Source organism: Salvia splendens, chromosome 2 (genome assembly GCF_004379255.2).
Source record: "Salvia splendens isolate huo1 chromosome 2, SspV2, whole genome shotgun sequence".
Classification (NCBI taxonomy): domain Eukaryota; kingdom Viridiplantae; phylum Streptophyta; class Magnoliopsida; order Lamiales; family Lamiaceae; genus Salvia; species Salvia splendens.
Genome location: NC_056033.1, coordinates 30,788,035 through 30,800,328, shown reverse-complemented (window position 1 = coordinate 30,800,328; position 12,294 = coordinate 30,788,035). Strand labels below are relative to the sequence as shown.

At 36.5% G+C, this 12,294-nt stretch overlaps 2 protein-coding genes across 4 annotated transcripts; both read left to right on the top strand.

The window, feature by feature from the left end:
• The first annotated feature begins 7,000 nt into the window (after positions 1-7,000).
• On the top strand, positions 7,001-9,929 carry LOC121792167. Its single transcript, XM_042190000.1, has 12 exons — positions 7,001-7,402; positions 7,511-7,575; positions 7,645-7,717; positions 7,814-7,832; positions 7,923-8,042; positions 8,450-8,519; positions 8,716-8,759; positions 8,854-8,895; positions 9,176-9,235; positions 9,419-9,486; positions 9,594-9,651; positions 9,728-9,929. Exons 1-12 carry the CDS (start codon positions 7,158-7,160, stop codon positions 9,815-9,817), a joined length of 954 nt encoding a protein of 317 aa, XP_042045934.1. The 5' UTR covers positions 7,001-7,157; the 3' UTR covers positions 9,818-9,929.
• Positions 9,930-10,072: 143 nt separating this feature from the next.
• Positions 10,073-11,854, top strand: LOC121792168 (alpha carbonic anhydrase 1, chloroplastic-like). 3 transcript variants are annotated; one of them, XM_042190003.1, is made up of 6 exons: positions 10,073-10,436; positions 10,517-10,734; positions 10,813-10,919; positions 11,153-11,255; positions 11,340-11,531; positions 11,608-11,854. In XM_042190003.1, exons 1-6 carry the CDS (start codon positions 10,355-10,357, stop codon positions 11,728-11,730), a joined length of 825 nt encoding a protein of 274 aa, XP_042045937.1. In that variant the 5' UTR covers positions 10,073-10,354; the 3' UTR covers positions 11,731-11,854. The 3 variants fall into 3 exon arrangements, with proteins under 3 accessions (XP_042045937.1, XP_042045936.1, XP_042045935.1); XM_042190002.1 differs by having other exon boundaries at positions 10,073-10,439; XM_042190001.1 differs by having other exon boundaries at positions 10,073-10,442.
• The last annotated feature ends 440 nt before the right edge of the window (positions 11,855-12,294 follow it).

The following is a 12,294-nucleotide window of genomic DNA, read 5'->3' as shown; positions in this document are numbered from 1 at the left end:
TGAAATAAAAATGTCAACAACAGATTATTTCAAGGTCAACACCATATAATTTAATTGACAACAACATATTATTTCAATGTCAAAAACATATTACTTCAATGTCAACACAATATAATTTCAATGTCAACAACATATAATTTCAATGTCAACGCCATATTATTTCAAAAAAATGAAGAAAAAATTACACAACAATGTGATTTCAAAACCAACCCTAGAACACAAGAAAAAATAATAGGGCGGGGGTTGGCTAGGTGATTCATGCCGAATTCTCAACAAAACAAACAAAAAAAATAAACTATAAAGTGAAAATCCGTGTGGGCTTTAAGGTTTCTCAATAGAACGAACTTAAATAAACCCTACATGTCAATTACAAGGGGGGAAAAGTGGTTAATTGCACTAAAATAAAATAGACTTAAAGGTCTAATAGTGACATTCACACACTATTCATACAACCCATGGTTACAGGATGTCAACAGAGTTCAATGTATCGACTTTTAATCTAAACAAAAGAACGGCGCATGCAATTGACTGAATAAATCTACAAAAACCCAATTAATACAAAATGTCACCGCTCTTGAAAATTGGGGATTTCAACGGAAACCTCACCTCCGGCTGACGCTCCAGCCGCTTGACCTGCTCGCCTCGCAGAACTCATGTCAACGCGATCCTTGAAGAACGGCGATTGCGTGGAGTACAGATTCTATATGGTGGAATGGAGGAAATTGGAGAGGTGAGACGTGTTTAATGGGTGGGGCGTTGAACAGGCTTAATTGATGGAATGGAAGAGAGAGAGGAAGACGTGATAAATGAGAGGTGCGATGAATAGCCGATATTATTGGGATTGCTTAATCTAAACGGATTTTGTGATTTCAGCTTATAATTTTTGTCCCAAAAGTAACCCTTGGTGACCGATTTTATAAGCTGTGTTGACATGTGTAGAGACAATAAATTACAATCGTTGATTAAATATACTTAATGGATGAGATTATAGTTTGCATAGTTTGTATCTTAGGGAGTTTGTATATTATCATGACCCTATATATATATATATATATATATATATGTGTGTGTGTGTGTGTGTGTGTGTGTGTGTGTGGCATTATTCTCCTATTCATCCCTAAGATCCTTTGTTCTTCTTAATATGAGTCGTTAGATCGTCTTAACCAACGGTCCAGATTGACGCTTCATTTTTATATCCGCGTTGCATTATAAGGGTTGTCTTAATGCATTATGAAGGTATTATGGACAAACAACGAATAATGAACCGTCAGAAATTTGGTAGGTCTGAAATTAGTGTGATTTGGAGATTTGAAACATTGAGACGGTTCATTCTCACACATTCAATTCTTTGTATTTCCTCTCCACTCTCTACCCTCTCGAAACCCTAGTTTCGTCCGCCGTTTTCTCTTAGAGGGAGACCGCGAAAATCTTGCCATTAATCGTCGAAGATCCCGTCACCCACCCTCCAACGTTGCTAACATCGTAGCCAAACCGGCAAGAACTGTCCTGTTATATCCATCAATTCGCCCAGGTATGTGCGGAAAGAGCTTTCTGGAAGTCGTATTCATGATTTTGTAGATACAAAAATTAAAAATTTGATTAATGTACCAGGTTCTTTAGTTGTTGTGCGAAAAGTGGTTATTGAAAGATACATATGTGAATTATTTGGTTTAGGTAGTGCATCATGTAGGTTTTTAATGTCATAATCTGCAGTATATTATGCTTTTTTAGGTATTGTGTATATTGTTTACGCATCTCGGTTAAGATTACATATACACATTATTTGGTTTGAGCAGTGCATTATGTATTCATAATTTGTCATTATTTGCAGTATATTAGGCATTATGTAGGGTATTGTGTGAATTAGAGCATCTGCAACGGTGAGCACAAGCTCTCCGTCCGTCCATGCCGCTGGCAAGGACACGCTTGTCCGCCGCTGCGCTCTTGCCGCTGGCACAGACGTGCTCTTATGCCGCTGGCACGGACGTGCTCTTAGCTAAGAGCACGTCCGTGCCAGCGAGCAGGGCGAGGTGGCGTGTTTCTATTGGTCGTTGGCATTTTCTTTTTCTTTTTTTTTTAAATAAAAAATAATACCAAAAATTAAAAAAAAATATTTTCAGATTCCCAAAAATATAGCCGTTTTATTACCGTTTTTTAAATTTTTTTTGAAAATTTTAAAAAAAAATTAATCCCAAAACCATCTATAAATACACACATTCATCATCCATTTGGACGAAATTCGGTCACTTATGAATTTAATTATGTAATTTTTAATTTTTAGGATTTTAATTACGTACTTTTTAAATTTTAGGATTTTAATTATGTTATTTTTAATTTTTAGGATTTTAATTATGTGATTTTTATTTTATTTGTAATTTGTAATATTATTCTGGATATTTTTAATGCATTTTAATTTTGTGGAAATGTTTTTATTCAAATTGAATAATAGAATGGTGGGGTGCTCGTCCTTGCGGAAGAGCACGGCTGTGGGTGTTGTGCTCTTGCCTAAGAGCATGCAGAAAAAAGTGGGGTCGGACCCACAACCGTGTTCGTTGGCAAGAGCACGGTTGTGGATGCTCTTAGTTAATAAACTCAGACATTGTGTTGGGTTTAAAATGATGGATTCAGGTATCTTATTCTTTTTTTGTTGTGACAGATTCACAATGACTAAACGAGGTCGTCCGTCGCGCATTGAACCTACACAAGCTACAAGTATAACTCCGTGTATAATTGCGCCAGTTGATTGAGTGTATAAAATGAGTGTATAAATGCTTCAGTTGTTCGACATCAGTTAGGCTTGCAGTGTGCATTCATCTTCCTATCTGGTTAATGGTCGGAAGGGTAATTGCATGACTGTTTTGTGCGCATTAGATAATCTAAAATTTACATTATTGATGTATTGGGATGCATTATTTGTTTAATATTTTGCATTATGTAACCGGTACTTTTGCAGTTGTGGGAATTTGTGTTATTGGAAGATACGTATGTGCATTATTTGGTATAGGCAGTGCATTATATAGTTGTTAATTGTCATTATCTGCAGTATATTATGCATTATTAGAGGTATTGTGTATATGGGTTAATCAACACAGTGAAGATTACATATGTGCATTATTTGGTTTAGGCAGTGCGTTATGACTCTGTTAATTGTCATTATCTGCAGTATATTATGAATTATTAGAGGTATTGTGTATATGGGTTCATCAACTGAGTGAAGATTACATATGTGCATTATTTGGTTTAGGCAGTGCATTATGTATCTGTTAGTTGTCATTATCTGCAGTATATTATGCATTATTAGAGGTATTGTGTATATGGGTTAATCAACTAGGTGAAGATTGCATATGTACAGTATTTGGTTTAGGCAGTGCATTATGTAGTATGTAATTGTCATTATTTGGAGTATATTATGCATTATGAGAGGTATTTTGTATTTTGGGTAATCAACTCAGTGAAGATTACATATGTGCAGTATTTGGTTTAGACATTATGTAGCATGTAATTTTCATTATTTGGAGGATATTATGTATTATGAGAAGTATTTTGTATATGGGTTACTCAACTCAGTGAAGATTACATATGCGTATTAATTAGTTTAGGCAGTGCATTATGTAGCAGGCAATTATCATTATTTGGAGTAAATTAGGCATTATGAGAGGTATTGTTTATATTGGTTAATCAACTCAGTGAAGATTCAAAGTACGCATATCATGATGTATTCTATTTTAATGATAATTTTCTAATGTTTTATGTTGTTTGTTCCATATCAGAGAAGCAGCTAAGACTCGACATCGACGAAGCGGTCGACGATGGAATTCCGAAGATACTTGCGAAAAGATTCAGGGATAGATTGACCGAGGTGGCACAAGTACGGCTGGAGATCAGGGTGAGCCGAAGAACCCTAGAGGAAGAAAGGGTGATCGTCTCTTACATAATATGTACATTATGTAAATCAGTCAAAATTAGTCCATAGCCGCGATTATAACAAAACACTGGTTTTATAACTCAAACTAGTGGTCTTTGTTAACGTTGTTATTAATGTGTACATACTAGACCCTAGCCCCTGGGCTTGTTAAACCCTTAGAGAAAACAAGAAACGTGTGCCAAACATCGAAACACGACACAACTTAAATTAAACGGGGCAGGATACATGTTCATTACTTATCACAATAAATGCATTACAGAAACTAAGCTACACATTATACAACACAATATGTACATTATGTATATCTGTTTTAAAAAATACCTCCGCTATGCATGTGCAACCCGAGATGAATTATTGCAGCTCGTGTATTTGGACAACATTTTTTAGACTTAGAACATACTAGACCCTAGCCCCTGGGCTTGTTAAACTCTTAGGGAAAACAGGAAACGTGCGCCAAACATCCAAACACGACACAACTTAAATTAAACGGGCAGGATAAATGTTCATTACATATCACAAAAAAATGCATTACAGAAACCAAGCTACACATTATACTACACAATATGTACATTATGTATATCTGTTTTAAAAAATACCTACGCGCTATGCATGTGCAACCCGAGATGAATTACTGCAGCTCATGTATTTGGCCAACGTTTTTTAGACTTAGAACATACTACACCCTAGCCCCTGGGGTTGTTAAACCCCTAGGGAAAACAAGAAACGTGCGTCAAACATCGAAACACAGACTTAAATTAAACGGGTAAGGATAAATGTTTATTACATACCACAAATAATGCATTACAGAAACGAAAATACGCATTACACTACACAATATGTACATTATGTGTATCTGTTTTAAAATATACCTACGCGCTATGCATGTGCAACCCCAGACGAATTACTCCAGCTCGCGTATTTGGACAACGTTTTTTAGACTTAGAACATACTACACCCTAGCCCCTAGGCTTGTTAAACCCTTATGAAAAATAAGAAACGTGCGCCAAATATCGAAACACGGCACAACTTAAATTAAACGGGGCAAGATAAATGTTCAATAGATATCACAAATAATGCATTACAGAAACTAAAACTACGCATTATACTGCAGAATATGTAAATTATGGATATCAGTTTTAAAATATACCTACGCGCTATGCATGTGCAACCCGAGATGAATTACTGCAGCTCGTGTATTTGGCCAACGTTTTTTAGACTTAGAACATACTACACCCTAGCCCCTGGGGTTGTTGAACCCCTAGGGAAAACAAGAAACGTGCGCCAAACATCGAAACACGGACTTAAATTAAACGGGTAAGGATAAATGTTCATTACATACCACAAATAATGCATTACAGAAACGAAAATATGCATTATACTACACAATATGTACATTATGTATATCTGTTTTAAAATATACCTACGCGCTATGCATGTGCAACCCCAGACGAATTACTCCAGCTCGTGTATTTGGACAACGTTTTTTAGACTTTGAACATACTACACCCTAGCCCCTGGGCTTGTTAAACCCTTAGGGAAAACAAGAAACGTGCGCCAAACATCGAAACACGGCACAACTAAAATTAAACGGAGCAGGATAAATGTTCATTACATATCACAAATAATGCATTACAGAAACTAAAACTACGCATTACACTACACAATATATATATTCAGATTAACCGTGCGACGAAAAACGGAAAAAATGAAAAGGAGAAAAACAGAATTAACAAGATCATTCAGATTGTATGTGCTAAGGAAGAAAATGGCTCATGGCAATTCATATCATAATTCAGATAGTTGCACAGCAAAATCACAACTTCACTCCATCTGCAGTAGCCATCAGTAAGAAAATCCAGTTATGATAAGCTAAGTCAATCACTAAAACGATGAGATTCCATAATTTTGCTCAAGTAAATATGGTTAAACCTGGATGTAGATGAACGGCACGGCGACGACGAGGAAGAGGTATCAGTAGTCGCAAGAACACCTCCTCATTCTTGATTAATTGAATCCTCTCTCTGTTGGTTGTCGACAAGATACCAGGAATTGAACATGAATTCAATTGCAGAGAGGGAGTAGGGAGATATTCACGTCTGGAGCGTGTGGCACGAAAGAATAACCGTGAAGATCTTCAACGGAGTAAATTAAGGAAGTTGCCATAACCAACAAAAATATTGTTTACCAAATTTGCCCTTTTGGTTTTTAATATAATTAAATTTAATGATTAAAACCACTAATTTAGGCCATAGGATGTAGGAAATCAACGACTGAGATCAAGAAGAAAATAGGAAAAATTATGGGAAAAGGAAATAATACATCCATATATATATATATATATATATATATATATATATATATATATATTTTTGTTGATTATCCAATCTTTCCACTTATTTGATTTCTTCTAATCAAAATCTGACATGCTTCCCACCGACTTCCTGGAGCATCATTTTTTGTCTGATATATGTGGGAATTCACTTCTTTTTTCTTTTCTTATTGCTGATCTTTTTATTCTTTCTACATTGGGGACTAACTACTAAGGAAGTTGATCGTCCTTTTTTAAATATAAGATTTGTTAAAGCCAATTGGGTTCTTCTCATTATATAGAATAATTTGTGCTTTTGTTTTGCTCAAGGAAGGATTTTGATGATGATTTCGTTCATTAATTTACACTCAATCGACCTCTTTTAAATAAATATCCATGAACTTTGATGTTTGCGCATCCACAATATCTGGAAAAAACATGATAGAATGTCTCTGGACTTCGAAAATGCTCTAAAGGTATGTACAACATTTAATTTATATATTTAACTTTTCTTGTTTTACATTATTTTGTTTTGAACTTATTATTATAATTTCAATTATGTGTTCTATTTTAACATCATAATTTTTTACTGTAATTTCTGATTTTGTCACATAATAAATAGCCCATTTGGGTACTTATTCCCCTAGTCAAGAATACAATCCCATCTCATTTGGGTACATTTTAGCACACTGATTATGTTATAAATTTGGAACCCAAAACACATGTTATTTTAGTAATCACTAAAAATGAAATGAGAGCCCAACAAACAAACCTCCGCTATTCCATTAAAATTCTAACACGTCTACAAATATTGAGAAATATCCGGTTTCGAATTGAAAAGGATTTTGGTAACCGAAACCTGGTGATTAACTGTGTATCACCTGTCGTGTTTGAGGCCACAAGCAATATCAGTCCAGCACAACCATGGCCGGAATGTTGACCTACACCGCGGCTCCTGTATTCTGGCCTGTGCCCTCAAGCAGAGCTACAGCTACCAACTGCAGGGTGAAGTTATCAGCAAATACGCCATTGTCTTCGATATCTCCGCCCCCCAATTTCAAGGCGCCCCCGCCCAAACCCTTCTCCATCCGCCCCGATAGGGTTTTCGACATTATGGGGGCTTCTCTCGCTTTGCTCTTTCGCCTCACCACTAGTGTGCTTGTCTCCGGGTATCTCCTCTCCTATTTCATTTCATTTCTTTTTTACTATGCCTTCACTTTGTAATCCAAAACTTCATTGTGCTCAATTTCGAACAATTTATGACTTCTCTTTGACAGGTATTCTGTGAACCTCGTGCCAGCGTCGGAGATTCCACCTGATCAGTATGCTCTAGGATTTGCTGGTAACTTTCCTATATTCTTCACTATTGAAATGAATAGTAGTATTTCTCTGAAGATCCACTCTTATTCAGATTTTAAGTTGAAGGAGACTTCAAAGTTAGGCCCTCGCCCCGAGAAGCCAATTGAGATTTATGAATATGAAAGGTACTCGAATTTACTTCGTTTTCTGTTATATTCATCTGCTTTTAAGAAAACTAAGTGCGTATGTTGCCATGTCGATTATGATGGAAATACCTCCAGCTGCCCGTTTTGTCGCAAGGTATCTTCACAATAATGTGCTGTATCTCACTACTTGTATATCTCTGTAGCACCAACTACGCAACTCACACTTGATATGATCATAATATAGGTTCGCGAAATTGTTGCAGTTTTGGATCTTGATGTCTTGTATTATCCTTGTCCAAGAAATGGCCCAAACTTTCGTCCCAAGGTTTCCCAAATGGGTGGCAAACAGCTTTTCCCATACATGGTTAGACCATTACACCATTCACATCATATGAAGATACAACTGCTTAATGCTTTGATATTCTTGCGTATCATATAATCTTTCTCCAATATTTAGAGGAAAATGTCCATAATAAAGATTTGATTTGGCTATGATTTCTGTCATTATAACTCAAAGGGCTTCCACCAGTGGTTAACAAGCACAATTTGTGAGATAGTATTATGCTAGCAGTCAAGTCACAGGTGTTGTGTAAAATGCCATGTGATCAGCATTTGTATACTGGAACAGCTGTATCATTATACCTGGTATTGTTCCGAAGTTGAGTGTCGGTATTCACTATTCATATCTGAACCGGTCACTCTCTGTCGTGGTGGACTACTTCTTGAACTTTTAAGTTTTAGAGGAAGTGAGCTTCATATTTTCTTCTGCAGGTGGACCCAAACACAGGAGTTTCTATGTATGAATCAGATGACATAATCAAGTATCTGGTTGGAAAATATGGTACTTTTTTATAATCTGATTAGCTTACTTCTGTTTTACTGAAGAAAAACATCAATGAAATGTTACACCATTAGATGACCTTAGAATGTTGTGACATACACACTAAGAAAAAATCTGTTTTATTTACTGAACATGCTATGTAATTTCGAAAAAGAAATTTATAACATCTTTTATTAATTCACTGCTTTGGGTTCAGGTGATGGTAATGTCCCATTGCTGCTCTCTCTTGGTCTCTTAACTGTGAGCAAACCAATCTTTTTTATATAATTCCATTCTAATGTTAAGGAGCATTTTTCTATGATGTTTTTTCCTACCTGCATATGTTTTCTTGTAGACTTTAACAGAAGGATTTGCTATGATTGGTCGAATTGGGAAGGTATACTTTCTCGTTCTCTTTTAATACATATGGAATACATAATGCACAAAAATACCCTTCTCTTTTCAAGACTAGAACGTCTTTTCAAGCATACATCACAGACACACAGCAGGTGGTGCAGGATGGAGTTTCTTATAATTTTGAGCAGATATATCCTCTTATCATATGTTATGTAATACTCTTTAGGATAACGTTGCATAAAGTTCAGAAATAAACTAATGTCCATCTCATATCTTTCATCAGTTTTTTCCTCTACATAAACTTGCACTTAACTATGCAGGGCAGTTCGTACACTCCATCAAAACTACCGCCTAAACCTCTAGAGATTTGGGCGTATGAGGTCAGATTATGGCGATCGTAAAGATTTCAATTTTTTTTCTAGTTTCATATATTATCACTTCCTGTTTCTGAAAATTTCAGTAATTTCTAGTTACATGCAATCCCTCTTTTATAGCACTGAAAAAACCATTTAGTTGAACCACATTATTTCCTACACCTGACGGCGTTATTTTCTTCTATGTAGGCTTCACCATTTTGCAAAGTCGTACGCGAAGTACTTGTGGAGCTGGAGCTACCTCACATACTTCACAGGTAAACTCCATTTTGCCCTGTTTGACATAACTGGATCAAGCATGAAACAAACCCGAGGAGAATTGTTTTACATATATAACCATTATATTCCTTGTTTCACATTGCAGTTGTGCTAGAGGCAGCCCGAAACGTCAAATCCTTTTCGAGCGAGTTGGACATTTTCAGGTAGTTTGCGTTTCGACGATATTTAATGTATTAGGAAAACTTGATCAGTTTTTTATATATGTTTATGTGTAAGCAGGTCCCTTATTTGGAAGATCCAAACACAGGAGTGGGGATGTTTGAGAGTGCAGAAATCGTTGACTATCTAAAAGCAACTTATGCTCTTTAAGTGGATAGGATTATTTTCACATCATTGTCTTGATAGAAAATCATTGCAACTATAAACAAATTTTCATATTTTTTGTGACTCATTATGTATAAAGCAGCTTTCCTCCGAAGAATTCGTGCGTGAGATGAAGTAATCATGAATCTTGATAGCATACTCAATAATTCAAAATTCATACTTATATTGTAAATTAAGGAGTGGTTGTGGACGTGTCCACACTGGTTTAGGAAAATTTGTCCACACTATGACTAATAATTGAACCCCAAAAAAAGCCTTGGATCTGATAAGGTAAGGTCCGCTGTCTCTTTCATCGATGATGAATTGTCTCGGAACAGATGTCGTTGACATAAAGGGTGACACGCGAAAAAAGTTGAGGGCGCGAAGAAGATTCAGCAAGTGGAAGTGGGTCTACATATGCAAGTTGTCGCTTGTCACAAACACATCTTTATTCAATGGTGACATCTAATAATTCTGCAATATATATGATATGTACTAGATCAATAACAAACCATTTCTACTTCAAAATCTCTGGATATTTCCATGGCTACTCGGTTCGGATTCTTCACTCTGACAGTTAGTCTGCTGATTATTATTGGCTCAGATGCTTTTACTACAAGCACAAGTAGTAGTATGATTGCTTCTTCTTATTATTTACTTACATCCGTGTTTATAGATATAAAATTTGATGTTTGGATTGATCAGAGGTGGAGGAAACGCTGCAATTCACATACTCAGGAGCAACGGGGCCGGACAAGTGGGCGAGTTTGAATCCCAACTTCTCCCTCTGCGCAACCGGGAAACTTCAATCTCCCATTAACATCGTCTCTGCCAGAGCTGTTCGAAACAGCAAGTGGAAGCCTCTAGTTAGAAATTATCGAGCCGTGAATGTCACTTTGGTCGATAATAAGTTCACCGTTGCGGTATGATTTCAAGTTGAGCTTGATAAAGATCAGTTGCACTTAATTGGGAGTAATATAAATTGATTTGTGGTGATGCAGATTGAATACCCTGAGGACACAGGAGAGATAAGTCTAGATGAGAAGCTGTATAGGCTGAAACAAATGCACTGGCATTCGCCATCTGAGCACAGAATCAACGGAAACAGGTAGCTTGATCCAATGGACTGACAAGCGTTTTGTGTTTTGCATATATTTAGAGTTAAGATATGAATCCCATCCCTATATATATATTGTACAAACTCTAAACTATGATCTGGACCGTTAGATTTCAAGATTTGATGTGAACAAACGTCAACCTATATCATGAGTTCCCTCTCTCTCTCTCTGGCTCTTTTGTTTTAGGCAATGAATGAATTTCCTTTGGTACATGCATATATAGGTTTGCGGCAGAGCTTCACATGGTGCACGTATCTGACGATGGCAAAGTGTTAGTAGTAGGCACCCTTTTCCAGGTTGGACGGCCTGATCCAGTTCTTCAAACGGTCAGTCACACTTGAAACTCATTACACAATAGTACTCCCTTCGTCCCTGTATCTGTAGTAGAGTGAATAATGAATGAGGTGCAGATAGACAAGAAACTGTATGAACTGGGGAGTGAGTACAGAAGCAGAAGCAGAAGCAGAAGCAGCGAGGCGATACAAGTAGGAGTGTTCCATCCGGCAGAATTAAGGACAAGTCTGAGGAAATACTACAAGTACACCGGGTCTTCGAGTGTTCCTCCTTGCACCGAGCATCTCATCTATCTTGTTATCGCTAAGGTAAAATCATGCATTCAACTTCACTCTTTCATGTATTATACCTTTAATTATCTTCATTTGTTTGGTGTATATATAGCCGAGATGTATATCTAAACAACAAGTAGAAGCTCTCAAGGCTCCACTCGACATCAGATGCAAGAACAACGCCAGGCCTTGTCAGCCACTCAATGCGCGACACGTCCACCTTTACCAGGATTAATACATCTTCAACTTTTTTTTCTACTTAAATCAAACATGTCGCTACTAATAATAATTTTACTAGTATTTCTGTTTCTCTGTATTTAGAAAAGCACTCATTGAGTTATACTCCCTCCTTCCGCGAATACGAGTTTCGTTTTCCATTTTTGTCCGTCTGTGAGTAGGAGTCTCGATTCCTTTTACCATAAATGGTAATAGAGTCTCACATTCCACTCACGGATTCACATTTCATTTAAATCTGTATATACAAGTGAGGAGGTAATCGTTAATGTTCCGCAGCCCAAAAAAGAAACGAATTCTTTGTGCTTGATTGGATGTAATTCGTTTTAATTGGGCTTGCCACGGCCTCACGGGCGAAACCAAATTGGCTGAATTCAGTTTTAACTTTTCAAGACTATAACCAATTAAAGTATAATAAAAATATTGTCACAATATAAATAAGGCAATATCCAGTGTTGTAGTACAAATAAAAGCTAAAATTCCAGTCTCGAATTATCGATATAGTATTTGATAATTTATTCACGAATGAGGTTTAACTAGTACTTTTAAAAATATCAAAATTTGA